Source organism: Onychomys torridus, chromosome 16 (assembly GCF_903995425.1).
Source record: "Onychomys torridus chromosome 16, mOncTor1.1, whole genome shotgun sequence".
NCBI classification, from domain to species: Eukaryota; Metazoa; Chordata; class Mammalia; order Rodentia; family Cricetidae; genus Onychomys; species Onychomys torridus.
Window position 1 is genome coordinate 32,657,838 of NC_050458.1, and position 17,403 is coordinate 32,675,240.

The 17,403-nt window shown below is 50.6% G+C and overlaps 1 protein-coding gene across 1 annotated transcript in view; it reads right to left on the reverse strand.

Annotated features, from left to right (window-relative positions):
- Ndrg1 (N-myc downstream regulated 1) overlaps window positions 1–17,403 on the reverse strand; it is a 47,947-nt gene that overhangs the window by 1,427 nt on the left and 29,117 nt on the right. Inside the window, exons 6-16 of the mRNA XM_036208421.1 lie at window positions 15,661–15,723; window positions 14,879–14,939; window positions 13,534–13,620; window positions 11,679–11,735; window positions 9,760–9,863; window positions 8,352–8,408; window positions 7,531–7,582; window positions 6,834–6,881; window positions 5,806–5,841; window positions 3,422–3,473; window positions 1–393 (exon numbers count right to left, since the gene is read on the reverse strand). The exon at window positions 1–393 is cut by the window's left edge and continues 1,427 nt beyond it. Coding sequence (XP_036064314.1) covers window positions 152–393; window positions 3,422–3,473; window positions 5,806–5,841; window positions 6,834–6,881; window positions 7,531–7,582; window positions 8,352–8,408; window positions 9,760–9,863; window positions 11,679–11,735; window positions 13,534–13,620; window positions 14,879–14,939; window positions 15,661–15,723 — 859 coding nt within the window. The 3' untranslated portion in view covers window positions 1–151. The remainder of the gene's footprint in view (window positions 394–3,421; window positions 3,474–5,805; window positions 5,842–6,833; window positions 6,882–7,530; window positions 7,583–8,351; window positions 8,409–9,759; window positions 9,864–11,678; window positions 11,736–13,533; window positions 13,621–14,878; window positions 14,940–15,660; window positions 15,724–17,403) is intronic.

Genomic DNA, 17,403 nt, shown 5'->3' on the forward strand with positions numbered 1-17,403 from the left:
GGTGGCAGCCTGAACAGCCTGGGTCTGCCACGGCCAGAGTTCATTCTTACAAAAGCAGCTTTAGATTAATACGCATTAGCGCAGGGTGGTAGGCAGGGGTTGGGGGCTAAGGGAGAGACCACCAGTCCAGGATGACTGATGCACAGACTGCCTAGCAGGACACCTCCATGGACTTGGGCCCGGCATTGTTCCCGGTGGCACCCGAGTTGGGGGTGATGTTGAGACGCGCATCCTCGCTGGTATGGGAGCGGCTACGGGACCCCTCGCTAGTGTGAGAGCGGCTTCGAGGGCCCTCACTAGTATGGGAGCGGCTGCGGGGGCCCTCCAGGGATGTGACACTGGAGCCAGAGGCTGTGCGGGACCGCATCAGGCGGGTCATGCTGGCAGAGGGCACTGGGGAACACAGAAGACAGTGTGGTTAGGATTTGGGAAGCCTCTACAGATATGGGAAAAATTCCCATGTCTCAGTCATGATGCTTCTAAGAACCCAGCTGAGCACCCCTTCTCTATTGCCTTCATCCTTGGGGCCATCCACTTTCCATGCCACTCACAAAGGGGGCAGTAAGGCCTAGATGCGGGAAAGGCATATAATGATCATGTGGCAAGAGACCTGAGCCATTATCTGGGTCTGAATTAATATGTGCTTATTAGCTGGGTGGCTACTGGAGTGTCACTCTCAAAACTTTCCTGTTCCTGTCTGCAAAATGAAGACCTTCATATGATCATGAACATCCTCTGCAATATACTGTCAGTAGGCAGGAGAACATGGAGGCCAGCAAGGCTAGTCTCTGTACATCCCAGGGAGGATGCAAGGTCTTACCACATGGTTCCCTCGGAGATGTTAGCAGTCTGCCTGCCTTCCGGAATCCTGCTGGATCTCAATCCCTAACAAGACCCAAACTGCCCATGCCACAGCAGGTGACTGACAGAATTGGATAGAACAGAACGACCCTCACCCTATCTGGGGTTGCACTGTTTCCTCCAAATTCATGCCCACTTAAAACCTCAGAATACAACCTTGTTCGGAACACTTAATTTAGAGATCTTTAGTTAAGATGAGGTCATTCTGGATTAGGCTGATTCCGAATCCAAAAGCAGTCTCCATAATAAGAAAACAAGAGAGGGCCAGGCCCATATGGATAGAGGAGACTGGCAGAATGCAGCCACAAGCCACAGAAGGCCTCTGGTTGATATAGCCTGCAGAGTCCAGCAGGCAAGAAAAGGTCTTGCAAAGTGAGCCCAGCCCTGCCCACATCATGACCTCAGACCTGCAGCCTCTGAACTTGTGGGGGAAATGCATTCCTGATATTTAAGTGCCCTATCTGGGGGAGTCTCTTAGGGCACTCATTGGGGTGACTAGTGCCACAGCCTAATGAAGCAGTGCCCTGGAGCAGACACCCAGAGTTGGATTAGTCCTTGCTCAGTGGAATTCTCTCCTTAAAGAATCAGTGTTATTGTTACTGTTGGTTCTCTCTCTCTCTCTCTCTCTCTCTCTCTCTCTCTCTCTCTCTCTCTCCTCTCTCCTCTCTCCTCTCTTTGTTTTTGAGTAAGGTTCTGTTTAGCCCAGGCTGGCTTCCAATACTCTATGTGGCTGCGTTGACCTTGAACTCACTCCTGATCCTTCTGCATCCCAAATGCTGAGATTATAGGGGTGTGCCACCACATAACAAACAGCCTATTTTTAATTCAGAAAGAATCGGGGTCAGTGCACATCTGTGGCTCATATGTTTTTCACCCTGAGTCTCTATTTCTCCACCCAAATCTGTGAGTCCTGATGACCTCACCAGGAAATGACAACTTCCCAGAACACCAGACATACAATGGACTAGCCCTGTGAGCCCAGCATCACAGGCAGGCACTCTGTGAACAGGAACCTCCTCCTTTGGCAATGTCTTTGGGCCTGTGGCTCATCCTATTATCTCTCCAAGGGAAGAGATTCCTATTATCTTCCATGGGAAGCTTTGTCAGACTGAACTGGGGGACAGAGGTGAGACAAATTCTGGCAACAACCGAGGCCTACCTTTTGCTTCTTTTTCTCCCAGAATACACAGCAAACGGGCTGTGATACACACCCCACAAGGGAAACCAGACTGCCCAGCTGTTCTCCCCGCCTTTCTACCAGGGAAAGCATGCTAGGTGGAGGGAGGTCCACAGGCAAATGTGTTCCGTTGGTGAGGGACAGCTAGAGATGCGGACCTTGTATGAGGCGCAGACATCGGGCTGCCTCACTCCGTCTTCCTGGGTAGCAAGTGTGGGTGAAGGCCCATAGGGAAACTGTTGTGCTTCACCAAATAGGCCCATCCATTTCTAAATGAGTGGGTGGTGCAGGGGAGAAAGCATGAGCTTCGACTTTTCCAGCTAAGAAGGATGCATGGACGGGCAATGCTGAGCAACAGGCAGGAAGGACTGAGTGGACTGCTTTGGCACATAACTAATGTGTCAGTCAACCAGTGCCAACCAAGGCTGCTGCCCAGCCGAGCCTGGGAGTCCTGGTCACAGCTTGGCATTTGGCATTTCTGACAAAAAGGGGCTGCATGAGTGACCAACTCACTTTGAGATTGACGCAGGAAGAAAGAAGTTCCTGAAGCAGGCTGCTCTGCCCTTCAGTTCCCTGACTTAATGATCTAGCAAAGAAGCATTCTGCCTTTGGTCTCAGGCACTCTGGTCTCCCTCTTACATGCTGCTCTGGCTTCATTAGCCTTCCACAAATCACTACTCTGTGGCCTGCCTACCCCCTCCCTTGTAAGATTACTGTGACGGCCAAAGGAGAGAGAAAAAAAAAAAGACTTCCTAATCTTTCCTAGCCACCTTTGCTACAACTCTGGTCTCTTGAGCAAGTGTGTAATCAAAATTAGGGGCATTCCTTGTTCAGCTCTTAGTCATTGTCCCCCCCCCCCGGGGGGGATGTGGGGAAGGCAGCAGGTTTAAAGGGATAGTCCTAGCCTAGTATAGTGGTTCCTGCCCTGTAATCCTAGCACTTGGGAAACTAAAGCAGGAAGATTATTAAGAATTCAAGACCAGCCTGACCAATAGGGGTATTCTCTCTCACTCCTGCCCTAAATCATCTTTAACTGTTTCTCATGTAAAGCTAAATAAATGTCAGCTCTTCTGTTCACACGTACATAATGACATCTCATTTAACAGACTGGATGCACGATGAGTGAGGTCTTCTGAGACCACACTGCTCAGACGCCATCACCATCTGAGTTTATGTCAGCAGGCTGCATGATGTGTGCCACACAATAACCAAACTGGTTACTGATTCATTCCTCATTCAGCCATTCATGGTTTTGAGGACTCCTTTCTCAGACTTGCCCAGTGTTAAAGAGCTAAAGCCAACCAAGAGACAGATTCCCCTCCCCACACTGGCTGTGACATTACCACCCCCACACCTGCCTAGTGCCCAAGGGGTCATACTCACTGTAGCCCATGCCCTGCACAAAGTACTTGAAGGCCTCAGCAAGCTTGGCGGGCTGTAGGAGAGAGAGAGAAAGAGAGAATATGAGGTCAATGGCTGGAGGTCCAGATCACCATAGGCCACCTATACCTGAAAGCCAGAGCTCTGCCCAAGATGAAGCCACCACTTGTGGACAGGAAGAGCATAGAAGCCAAGGAAAACCAAAGGGATGGCTAACGAGGACCAGAATCAGCTTTGACCAGGACTAAACGTCTCTAACCTGCCTCATGGCTAAAAGAGCATCATGGATAAGTTACAGGACTTTCTGAGTCAATGTCCTCAACTGTATATAATCAAATTATACTCTGTGCTCAAAGCCCAGTGTCATGAACCTGCTAGGGACTCTGCAGAACTCCAGGAAACCTGACACCAGTCTGACAAGGCCAGTGTTCCTAGGTACATGACATAGATGAGCAGATTGGGTGGTAAGTGCCTACCCAAAGATCAGAGAGCTAGTAAGTGAGGGTCATGTGGATGAACCTGTTCCTCCATGCCAGGAATTCTGTGCTTGAGGTGGTTCACATCAGGTTGATGTTAAGATGGTTGGGGGAATAGAAAGGACAGTCAGTGATGGGGAAATATCAGTCAAAAGAAGAAAGGGTAGAAAGAATGGAGGGAGGGTGGAGGATGGAGAAATGAAGGGGAGAATGGAGGGGTAGAGAGATGGAGGGAAGGGCAAAGGGAGAGAGACGGAGGGAGGGAGGGAGGGAGGGAGGGAGGGAGGGAAGGAAGTATGAAAGGAGGGAGGGATGGAGAAATGGAGGGAAGGAGGGATGAGGTGATGGAGGAAGGGAGAGATGGAAGAGAGAAGTGAGGATATGGCAGGAAGGAGGGAAGAGATGATAGGAAGGAAAGAAGGATGCGGAGGTGGAGGGAAGGACAGAAGGAGGAAATGGAAGGAATGTGGAGAAGAAAGCAGAGAAGGACAGGCTGGAAGAAAGGAGGAGGCACAAAAGGTCAGATTGTTCATTGATGGATGGATGAGAATGGGATTGATGGGCAGAGAAAGGAAGGGGAGAAGGATGGATGGGAGAAGAAAAGGAAGGAAGGAAGGGAGGGAGGAAGGGAGGGAGGGAGGGAGGGAGGGAGGGAGGGAAGAAGGAAAGATCAAGGGAATGGATGGCTATTATCACTAGCTGGGTTAACTAGGCTTGGATAAATGAACAGACAGTGCCAGGGCCACCTCCAGAGCTGCTGTTTCCTCTGCAGGACTCATTCAACCTAACTGGGGCCAAGGAGGTGGCACCAAGAGCACATCTGTTGTCATCCCTTGATCCAAGCTCAGGAAGGCACTGCCCAGTGGCTCACTCTCCTCCCAGGCAGAGACCATGGAGTCCCCAGCCCTCACCTTCACCAACTCCTGCCACTCCTCAGCAAGGAGGCAAAGAGCCTGGGTGACATTTAGCTATGCAAAAGTTGCCCCCCTGGAATCTTGGAAGACTCCAAACAATGGCAAAGCAAGGCATGACTGGGCTGCAGAGAGAAAGGACATCCGTTCAAGACGGACCAATTCTGAATGAGAAGAGGGGGCCAGCTGAGCACCTCTGGTCACTGTTACCATAGGCAACATTTCCTTCTCTCCAGCCTCCGTTTCCCCTTAGGATGCTGAGCTGAAATGCCAGCTCCTCCAGCCTCTGAGAACGACAGCAAAGGTATAATCTCAACAGCCCTGAGAAAGTCTTTTGCAGACACCGTGTCCTGGAAGGCACAGTGGGCGGGGCTACAGGGGAATCAGGCTTGAGGCTTAGTTCCCACCAGTGTTTAGTTTCAGTCCAGGCCCAGGCTAGATCTGCCCTGGCTGCAAACAGAAAAAGAGAGCAGGGAGCAGGCCAAGGACTGGAGGAAGATGAGCAAACAAGGTACACAGATCGAGGAATACAGGTTCCCACACAGGCACACATGTACAACCCTCATGCGCACATGCATACGTACATGCATGTATATATATATATATATATATATATATATACACACACACACACACACACACACATATAAGCATATAAAACACATATTTTGGTAGGTTCTCTGTTCTGGGCTTGAGCTCCCAGTGGCCCCTGGCTAAGGCAAAACAACCAAGATTCTGACCCCATGGCCAAGCCAGGTCCACCTGGCAAATCTCTTAAGTCTGTTGATCTCAGGGTCACCCAGTCCCCAAAAGCTGCTAGATGGGGATCTAGTGAATCCACATTATTTATAAAGCATTTTTATGAAGAATATATTCAGAAACTGCCATTGGATGCGACACAGAGGGAGTAGGAAAAGGGAGCTCTTAGGACAGAAAGGCACATGTACCTCACCAGTGGGAGGTGACGGGTGTTGAGCAAGAAAGCCACAGTTTCACTCACCTGAGAGATCTGTGGGAGGCCGCCACAGTCTGCCATCTAGAAGGGAAGGAGGCTGGTTAGCACCAAACACCTAGGCCAGAGCTGCAGTGATCTGTGCTCTGTGAGACTGACCCCAGGACCACCCATCCGACACTGCTCTGGGTGGGTTGATCATGGTGATACTGTAGACTGTAGCCCCTTATCCTCCTTGGCAACTACTTGAAGCTTAGGCACAGCAACAGGCCCCACAGATCGGTCCATTTAACCCCTAAAAGCATACAGGGCTCAACTCTGCCATTTTGGAAGCCAAGGTGGCTTATGGAACTTTCAAGATCCCAGCCTCCAGAATATACCCAGTGGGGAGATCCTTAGGATGAGCCTGAGCCTGTGACACAACCCAGACACAGCTGCCACACACAGGTGCCTTTGGGTATGCAAACAGCCCTGACTGCAGGCTGTGGGGTTTCTGCAGACCTCTAACCTAGCACAAGGTACCAATCACACTGAACTCAGGAGATGTTGCTGGAGGAGGCTTCCTTGGCCTCCCAGCCTCTCACCGCACAGGGGTGTGGTGTAGCCCTCTGATGCAGGTATCGTTGCCCCATCCTAGGAAAAGGAGACTCTTGTCCTGTGCTCCCAGTCTATCTTTCCCCAGCTGTATGGACGGAAGTGTGTAGAGCCCTGCAGTCTAGTCCCCAGGATGGACCACTTCGCTTTGCAGCCTCAGATCGGCTCCAAGCTGGCTTGCTTCCTTAACTAACGCCCTATCTCCATATTTCCCTTCCTTCCTCCCCTTCAGAGACAGGGTCTCAAAGTATGGTCTGGGCTAGCCTAGAACAAGCCATGTAGCCTAGGAGAGCCTCAAACTTGAGATGCTCCTGCCTCTGCCTCTGGAGTGCTGGGATCACAGGGCTATGTACGACACCCAACTCCATATCCTTAATTTTATGACTCTAACAACAGTTCTATGTGTCAACAAGCTTAGCTCAGTTACAAATACATGTGGGGCCTCTAAGCCATGCCAGCTGCAGCCCCACTGATGCTCATACCTTGAGCAGGGTGGTCTTCGTGGGGTCCAACTTGGAGTTGCATTCCACCTGAACAAGGGGAGAGACTAGGTAAGCATGTGATTCACAGCCAAAGTCGAGAGTGTTCTGTTCTCCCCTATACTCGGCCCCACCATCTGAAACACCAGCGTTCCTTCAGCCATGAAGAAAGAAGGTGGGCTTTGGGTTGTTCAACACTTGTGGGTTTGCAGCCTGGCCCTGCCATGACTAGTGCTGTGACCTGGAGACAAGTCAGGGTACATCCAGCTCTGTGGCACACTATAGAGGCAGAGCCAGGCAGTCTGGTCTCTGAGCAACAGCCTCATGTCACACATCTCCCCAGGTGTGGGGTTGTCAGAAAGCAGGCACCCTCTCTGTGCCTCCTTAGCATTGCAGGTGAGAATTAGAGGGTAAACTGAGGGAGAAAGCTCTGCCTGACCCGGCTGCCTGACTCGTTCTTCTGCTAAGCGGAAAGGCCCATCTGCTGCTTAATCCTGCCATGGAGATGAGGTGCCCACAGATAGCAGGAGGGCAGGGGAGGCAGATGGGCGGGCAGTCGGGACTGGTGGACACAGCGAGAAGCTGGTCTGAGCCCTGCCCCAAGGCTGGTGTGGCATTTAAACAGTGTCCTTGCATTGGGAGGGGAAATCAGGGGGACTCATATAGGTGAGCACCTGTGGCCTGCTAAACTGATACATACCACAGCATCCACGGCAGGAGAGTTGTCCCCAACCACCAGCAGAGCAGGGCACCTGCACAGGACGGGGAAAGAGGAGTCATCCCAGGATCCGTCTCTGGGTTCTTACATAGACTCTGGGCTGCAGCAGGAGTCTAAGAGGCTATTTTGGTTCTCTAGCACCATTTGCACCTCTATGGCCCTAGGCTAACATCCTCTGCTTTGAACTTTGAAGGGGACGGACTAGCAGTTACTTATATCTCCATATAAAATTTCAGCCCAATGATTCCTATATCTTGATGCTTTCATCCAAAGCACCCTCCGCCTGGGGAAAAGGGAACAGGGATTTTTCAGGAGTTTAGATGGACAAAAAAGTGTCTGGCATAAATGACAAAGAAAATGACACATGCCACGTTCACAAGTATCCAATAGCATGGCACACACGGAGAAGCACAGAGAGACACCATCACTGCCAGTGGAAGGTGTTAGCCACAATTGTTGACTCCTAGATATACACGACTCTCTCATGTCAGGTCCTGTATCTTTCACCTCTAGGCTTTGGGAAGCACAGCCTAAGTCAGCCATGGCTGTTGAACATGCTTAACGAAGGCAGCCAGCCTCCTGAATCGAAAGTTCTAGTTATGATCACATACTCCCTGACCCAGTGGTGACTCCAGCTACACAAGGAGAAGTTCAAGTCAGATCCCCTGGGTAAGACGTAGACAGACGTCTCTACCAAAGTGTTCGGCCCTAAGGTGGCATTTCTCACACCCAGCAGAAGCCCACGCCAGCAGCCCTGCGTGAAGCATGGCAGCCTGGCAACACAGGAGAAGGAAGCCACTCACTGCAGGGTGACGGTGTGCGTTCCAGGCATTGGCCGCTCAATCTCCAGGTCCCGTCGGCTGCAGACAACATGCATATGGTTAGCACTGGCAGACCTGCCCCAGAAGCCACTTCCACCATAGCCCATTCTAGATGAACACCCATAGCACAGATCATCTTTATGAGGTCACATAGCTCTCAAGACCCCGTGGCCACATAGTGTCCATTGAAGGGGTTAAAAAACAACAGCTCTCATCTGTTTCTAGCGATACTTTCCTCATTTGGCCTAAAATTTATTATCAGTATTAATATTATTTCTACAGGAAAACAAATCAGGTCCTCACTAGAGGTCCCTCACTCCCCTGGCTAGAGCCCCCACCCATCATTGCAAAATCTTCAGAATGGCCTCCCAGCACCCCTCCACTCCTAACTAAAACCTGCCCTCAGCAGCTCTGAAGCTTCAACACAAGAAGCCATCTCCAAAACTCGAACCTGCTCTCCATGTGTTCCAAAGCCTGCACTGGTGTCCCACTCTGCTAGCAGAGGTCCAGTGTGGACCTGGTCCCTGCATGTGAACACCTGGCCTCTCTGCCCTCTGAAGCTCTCAGACCACAGCAGATTTCAAATCACACTGAGCCACTCCCTAGCTGTGTGACCTCGGGAAAAGAGACTAAACCTCTCTGTGCTTTTGTCGCAGTAACAGCCCCTTTCCATCGGCTGCTGTGCAGGGACTAGTTCACTCCTGTGATTCCCACTGTCCAGCCAGGAGCCCATCTCCCTCTTCTTGGTACCCATTTGCATCTTCAGACAGCTGTGAGAATGCCACAGGTCCCCTGCACTGAGATGCTGACAGGATTAAGGAAAGGGACCAAAGTCCCCCCAGAGATGCTAAGTTCATTACAAATGCAGACTCACTTCCAGGAGGTTAAGTCCTAGGCACTGTCCTAGGTTACATGTATGCAAGGCTCACTCCGGGTCCCTGTGCTGGGAGTGTAACAGTGGTGCCTCTGCAGGCTGAGGATTCACATTCCAGAGCCTTGACTGATGCTAATGACCCTGTGTAGTCAGTCCCCTCCCCAGGAAAGCTCTGAACAAGCACCTCATCCATTATCCTCCACTGGACAGACTCTCTTCCCAGCAGCCTCCAGGGTTCTGCATTCCCACAGTGTTTTGCTCTGTTGCCCAGGTCTATCCACAGCAGCTTTTACTCTGAGTCAGCCAAGGGCACATGCCTCAACTCTCCACCCCGATTGCTCAGCTGCATCCCTCTTACCTGGTCCCACAGTCCAGATAGAAGCATCAGGCAGATCCTGGCAGAGCCTACTCAATGCCGTTGTCCTCTAACCTAAGCTGTACGGTCCTGACCTTGGCTTCCACTGCAGACCTGCTGCAGGAGGCTGATGAGGCCCCCAGCCTGACATGGTCCCTTACCTGTTGTAGGCGCTGATGAATAGGTGCAGGTTGCTGGGGTTCATGTCGTTGAGGATGTGCTGGCGGTACGTGTGCACCACCTCCACGTTGTTATGCATCTCCTCCTGTGGTGACAGAGGAGAGAGTGGGGAAGGCTTGTCACCGCTCGCTCGAGCCACGGGGATAGGGAGGGATAACACAGCTGAGGCAGAGACACCTGTGATGTGTGGTGACCAGTGCACACTACTTAGTGACAGCCACTGGCAGCCAGAAGGAGCCCACCAGGGAGGCCTAGCTTTCATTCAGGAGCCTCAGCTACACTCAGGGTTCCTGCTTCATGGTAGCCCTCAGAGCCACTTGCTCCTGTCACTTAGGGGATCAGAAGGTTGCTTTGTCAGCAAGCTGGCCAAGCCATGAGAAAAAGACATCCTGGGGGAAAAGTGGTCTGAGGAACTTGATCAAAAAACAGCAGCAACTTGGGGGCATCAGCCAGCCTCAAGAGACCTGAGGAAAGTCTGAACTGTGTGATGATAATCTCGGGCTGGCCTAAGCCATCTCAGTGACAAGCCCAGGGTGACACCAAAGCAAAGCAGGGTGTTTCCTGCTGCGCTGAAACTCAAGAGGGCATCAAAGTGCCATCACATTCATTAGCTCAGAGCAGAGAACGCTCCATCCAGTAAGCAGCGCATCCCCGAGTCTGGGCAACCAAGGGGTTTTCCAGACATTAAACTTGGATGTGAGCCGAAAGTACATCCTCTCTCAGGGCTGTGGGCTCTGGCTGAGGTCAGATACTTGACAGCAGACAGAGGCAGAGGCCAGGCCTGCCACCGGGACACTGTAAGCGTGCCTGCTCTGCCTTCAGCCCATGTAAGAACCAGGCAATGGCAGAGGCTTAGAGGGTCACATGCTGTAGCCAAACTCACAAGTTCAAATCCCAGTCATGCTTCTCCTGGCTTAGGAGACCTTACAGAAGTCATTTAGCCTCTGGTCTGAATTATCCCACCTCAAACTGGAATGAATGTCTGGTCACAGAGCTCCGGCGGTGATTCTATAAGTGAATCCCTGGCCAATACTGGGGATGGAGCCCCACACAGACATGGAGCTGATCCCACAGACATGGACACTGCAGACCCCATTCATAACAACCTCAAACTATTACAAATAAAGGCCCAACAAAGGTCAACAGTAAAGCTATGGTATGTTCACTGAGTGAAATATTACCGAGTACCAAATGGATGATGGCATCCAGAAACATAAGTAGACTCTAAAATAATCATGCTAAGGGAGAGAGGCCCCAGCAAAGAGAGTAGTATGGGATTCGCAGACAAATCTAGAGTGACAGAAAGCAGCCCAGATGGTGCCTGGGAGGAGTGAGAAAAGGTTTGAGGACATGCACACATTTCCACTATCCTAGTTGCTCTGATGACTGGCAGATTTGTTCAAATATATGCTGCACATTGTGCCTCAAAAGAAACAGGTTATCAAGAAGCCCCACCCCTGGCTGAGGAACTATTGGCTCTTGATGCTGGAGGGAAGGGGGGAATCTGTTTCCTTCAGCAATGGCGCCCCAGGTAAGCTGTTCATGCCAGCGGATAGCTCTATACTCTTGCTCATACCAGCAGCACCAGAAAAATTCAGTAATTTTTAAAACACACATTTAGTCAGGAGGGAAAATCTGGGAGGAGCTGGAGGGGAAGAACTTGGGGTACATTTGATCAAAAGACATGGCACACATGTATGAAATTCTCAGAAGGGGGTAGGTAGAAAAACAGAATGAATGGCTTGCTGGCTGGGTGACAATATTTCACAGTAATTCCCAGACCTCAGACTGGGTCACCCCTTGATTGTATCTTGTCTGTACCACCTGCCCATGTGGCCCTGTGCTGAGAGCCACAGGGTTAAGGGCTCAGCGGGGGCAGCAGGATGCCCATACCACTCACCTTGCCAAAGAGGTGGGACACTACCATGTCTGGCAGGGCTTGGGTCCATCCTGAGATCTGTGGAGGGTAAGCAAAGAAAAATTGGCAACTCAACAGCAGAGACAGAAAGTCAGCCAGCCTGGGACCCTGTGGGCAGAGAGACACCTGGCTCCCTGAGCCTCAGGCAGGTCCCCATGATATCCTGGCCAGAGCTTTGACTCTGGGATGCGTGCCATAGACCAATTTAGTAAAGGCTTGCTCACTCACTTAGCACTATTGTGGTAAGGGGGAACCTTTAAGATGTTGAGGCCCACAGTAGGCCTCCAGGGGTAGCTTCGTTTACTTTTATTCCCAGCCACTGCCATGGCATACTCTCTTGCCAAAAGGAGCAAATCCTCCCAACTGGTGAGCCCACACAAGCCTTTCCTCAGCAGAAGTCAGTTACCTCAGACATCTTGGATGTCACATACCTGCTTGTATGGCTGTTCGGTTCCTGTCTCTGGTCTCCTCCTGAACCTACAGCCCAGGGCAGGCCAGGCCTGACTTTCCATCCAGTTCCTTCCTCTTACAGCCCACATCAAGAATACACAGCAAGTGGGGTGGAACCACAAACTAGCTTGGCCAAGTTTTCCCTGCTCCCAAGGCTCACCAAGTGCTCAACACAGAGGCCCCACCACAACACAGTGATCTCCTTATCCACAGCACAGCGTTCACTCAGTCATGACTACTCCTTCACCATTTCCTAGTTTCTTCCCTCCATCTAAGTTTCTGGTCTATGAAGTCTTTGAATTCATTAATTACTTCCCACACCACCTCCCAAACGACTGTATACAGCAGGATCTGAAAGCATAGCAGTATGCAGATGGTGCTCAATAAATGTTCAGATCGTGACATAAAATCCAAACCACTAGTTACACAACAGGAACTTTATAAATGCTACATGTACATGGTAGATGCTCTATGGACAGTTAAGGTAGATACCACAGGTAGCCCAGCTTGGGTAGAGATGGGTAAGGAAGGTGAGCATTTGACCTGGGGTCCTTGACTGGCCTGATGGCTACCTGAAGCTGCTGAGCACTGGCCTGGCTCTCATCTACAACTGGAGGTGTTAAAACCCATGTCATCAGGACATAAGAAGGCTCCCACAGTAAGGATCCGATAAGGCAGCCAGGTAGCCCAGGCTCTGACACTCATGCCTGGCATACCAAAGGCCCTAGATATGCAGGTTGTCCTTCAAAGCCAGAGGGACAGACATGGGGAAATCATTAAAACCCAAAGCAAATCTTAGCCGGAGGCCAGTGCCCCAGCCCTCCCTGTTTGGCTCAGAAGAGCTGAGCCACAGCCAAGTGGACCTAAATGGAATGTCCCTTTCTCAGCTGGAAAATAAAATAAAAACCAGGGAGGATGCTTTGCTCCTGACTGCTTTACAGGCAGGGACAGGCCTATCCATGCTTTAGGAAGAATCTCAGCATCTTGCAGACAGGAAGAGGGTGGGTAAGGGTCATGCCCTCTTCCCCAACAGCTGCCCAAACTAACAAAACCATCATTCCAAATGAGAGACCAATCACTCCAGCCTGAGCAGCTTTGCCCCACCCTGATGGGACGTTTCTTCCTATCCTTGGCACATGCTGGGGACTTTACAGAAAAAAAGGAAAGCAACCATCACTTAAACAAAAATCAACAGGATCAACAGGAACCCTTGGGATAACAGCCAGGGCAGAGTGACTTAGACCTTCCGAGCAGCAAATGGTTGCTAGCCTAAACAGAGCCAAGGAAGGTTGCTCTCTGTGCAGTCAGGAAAGGGAAGAGTGGGGCCAAGAAGATGCTTCCCTGGAGGGAGGCAGGGACCACATCTGCCTGCCCTGCCCAGTCTCACCTTGGAGGCGGCCCAGTCCATCCAGCCTTCAGCACAGGGGTTCACATTCATGAGCACGAGGCCCTCCACCATCTCAGGGTTGTTGAGCTGTAATCAGAGACACAATATGAGATATAACTAAGACATAAAACTATTGAAGCCTTGAAGCCAATCATAGCAGAACCTTGGAGCCAGTGTTAACAGCTTCCTGACATAGTCAGTGCAGAACTGAGGCTCAGTCAAAAGTGGATCAGGTCCTCACAAGAGCAGAAGGAAGAAGCCATAGAAGAAGAAAGAACACACTCACACTTGGAAGACCTGCTAATCAAGTCCCTTCACCTCACAGAGCCTCAGCTTCCCCAGATGCCCAATGGTGCAATGGCCAAGCCACACCAAGTGAGAAGGGCCCAGAAATGCCCTGTGGCCCTGTTATCTGCAATGCCTATGTATTTAGGACTCCAAGACCATCCCAGCATCTACCTGAAGCTGATGCCTGAGCTGATTTGCACTTTGACGGTATGCCTGAGAATCATGGAAGCATTGCATTTAGCAGGCATCAAAATACCTTGGGTTAAAGGATGTGAGTCACTTTAAGGTAACTGGCAAAGGCATGAAAGGATACCCATAGTGCCAGCAGTGGGCACTGCCACATTCTCATGCGACTGACTCTTTAGACTCCATCAGGGTCCCAAGGGACCTGGGTCTCAAAATTCTGAGATAAAACACTGTGGGACCAGAGGATGCTGTGAGTGCAAAGCCACCCACATTTCCTGCTCAGCGAACAAGACCAGTGACCAAAAGCCCTGTCTACTGTGGCATTTCAGCACCAGAAAAACCAAAGCTGTTAGAATGAATGCACAAGAGTACATGCGTAGGTACCCAGGTGGCACAAGCCACAAGTGGCCCCAGTGGCTCTTGCTGGGGGAATGGAAGTGGGTTTTTTGATGCTTTTCAAATTTCATTTATTTATTTATTTGTGTGTCTGTGTGAGTGCCACATGTATGAGTGTGCAAGTATATACACCCAGCATAATCACGCAGAAGCCAGGGCAAGGCACAGGTGTCTATCTCTGTTGCTCTCCACTGTGTTCTTTTGAGACAGGGTCTCTCATCAAATAGGAAGCTCACCTTTTAGGCTAGGCTCGCTGGCCAGACACCTCTCCAGAGTCTCCACCTATCTCCCCCCATCCCCAAGCTGAGGTTACAGGCACCTACAGCCACGCCTATCTTTCACATGAGTTCTGGGGATTCAAACTCCAGTCCTCAAGTCTCTATGCCTGCATAGCAACATTCTTTCCTACTAAGCTAGCTCCCTAGCCCCTAAGTATTTTTTTTAATGTAATTTTACAAATTTTAGAGGAACTTACTGCAAAGCGGGTCAGGATGTAGGCGCCAGCTCCTGTCCCCATGCCAATGACACTCTTGAGCCTAGAAACAAAGGAACATTTAGGTCACCAAAGGGAGATGTGATGGAGCCCCTGCCTACTCCAATAAACTTCCCTCACTTATTTTCCTAAGAGCTCCACCCCTTAGATATCTTTGCTGAGGATGCCAACAAGCTTGCCCATGCCATGAGACGCAGGTTGCACTGATGTGCCCTCCAAGTCCAGAGCCGTGACCTTGGGGGCCTCATCCCTCTTGCTCCTTTTCCCCTTGCTGCAGCCAGTCAAGGCTCTGAGACACCTAGCATTTACAGGAAGGCCCATTAAGACGATGGTTGACTCCCCCCACTCACAAGCTTTATTCTGGATTCTGAAACTCGGAATGAGAACAAATTGGGCCAGAACCATGGGTTTAACCCTAGTCAAGGTTGCAGTGGGAAAGAAAAGGAAGTTTTCCAGGGCAGCAGGAAAGTCTGGAGAGAGAAGCCAAGCTCCCAGGGAACACTATTCCAGAACGTTCCATGGGATCAGAAGGCAAGGACAGAGTGGGCATTGGGGTCACTCAAGAAGCAAGGCTACAGTCAAGGGACACAGAGAGGGAGGCCAAGCTGGGGGAAACAGTGGGTACAAGCTGCAACAAGCTCCTTTCTGGACTCATCTGAGAACTCCAACCTGCATTTTAGTGGTCAGGTCAAGGAAGAGAAGGAAGCCAGCAGCTGCCCTTCTGACCAAGCTGACAACCTTAGAAGAGACTCCTTTGCTCTTACCCAAACTGGTGAAGGACTCCAGGAAGCATTTCAGCCAGCTGATCCATTGAGGGGTACATGTACCTGTGGAAGACACGGCGAGGCAGATCTTGAGAACCCAGACCCTTCAAGAAACAAGTCATCCATACCAGGATATTCTGAAAGCCCAGACACCAGCTGTTCCCTCCACAGAGCAATACAAACATAACATATCACACCTCAGCATTCACTGTCTGAGGACACCCCACCCTAATCCTGCAGCTTCCTCTGCCCTGATCCTACATGACTCTTATCAGCTACTTGGGAGCCCCTTGGCCAGCTAGACTCACAAAGTGGCTAGGCGGAAGATCTAGCCTATCTCTGATGAGCTGGGAACCGATATGACACAGATCACATGGCATTTCACAACTGTGGCCTCAGGAAGAAGGATCTAGAACAAGTGTGAAGGATCTAGAACCCATGCAGTAGTTCATGGGTTGGGCACAGAGGTCAGGTTCTCTTTGAGGAAAGGGAGCCTATGGCAGCCTAGCAGATAGACAGTAAAAGAGACTCATGAGTCAGCAGAAAAGAGTATAATGGGTGATGTGAGCTAGGAAAGGACACCAGGGAGGACATGGGGGCTGGGAGAACATGACAGCAAAGTGATCCACTCTGTTCAAGTGGTCAGGAAGCGCTTCCGGGAGGAAAATGATGCTGAGGTAGTGCCAGTGTGAAATGGGTCCTAGATGGGGAACGTATATGGAGGACCCTAAGAAAGCCAGAAGAAGCCTAGGTGGTGTGGCTTTACTCAACTGGAGACAGCTTTAGGAGAAGGGGAGGCAGAGCAAAACCATGGGACTGCTTTGGGAATGGTCGTACCTCAGCGTGGAGCCTGAGTCTCCCAAGTACAAAACTGAAAAGCCACCTAACTGTGAAGGATTCTGTTTCCTGTCAGCTTCCTGGGCCTAGGTATACTAGAAAAGAGTGGCAGATTCCTAAGCAGGAAGTAAACTACAAAAAGGAGGAGACATCCATTGATCCCCAATCTTGTTTTGATGGCCCCAAGAAAAGGAGCATCGCCTAGTCCCCACTCCAGAGGGCAGGAGGAAGCCACATCCTATTCCAACAGTGTTCTTCACTGAAGTTGCCAGGTAAATTTGGGGGGCACATACCCCACATCTTAATCTTCAGGTAAACTTCATATATTACTCTGGGGAAGTCAGGTCTAGGAGCATCATGAGACTTCACTTGGGGAGTAAGAGCTCTGTATGATCCCCTCATTTCTCAGACAGTTGTCCAAGCTGACTTAGTGGAGAAAGCCCTGAATTCGTCAGCTGTTTAACAGTTAACTGTACCCCATTGTTGAACAAGTGCTTTATGCCTGTGCCTGTCCCTGAAGGAAAAAATTAATAATTAAGTTATTAAATAATTGATAATAAAAGTTAATAGTTAAGAACTGGCACCAGTGACAAAGAGGATATGTGTGTGTCAATGCTAAGAGGGCACTCTGGGAAGCCTGTAAACTCAGGGAAAAGACTGTTCCTGCATGTTCCATCCAGCGGCACGTGTTGGAGGAGACCTCTAAGTGGGCCTCCTGCTGACATGATGTGAGAGTAGTCAAGTCCAACCTCCATAGCTGCTTTGGAAAACCAAAAGACTACGAGAAATGCACAGCTGGGTGAGAACCCTGGGCAAGGGACTCTGGTTGCCGAGGTCAGAGCCTCCCATAAGCAGAGCAGAGTGGAACCCAGCCCTCCATCCCCATCCTGCGGCCTTTCATAAGCT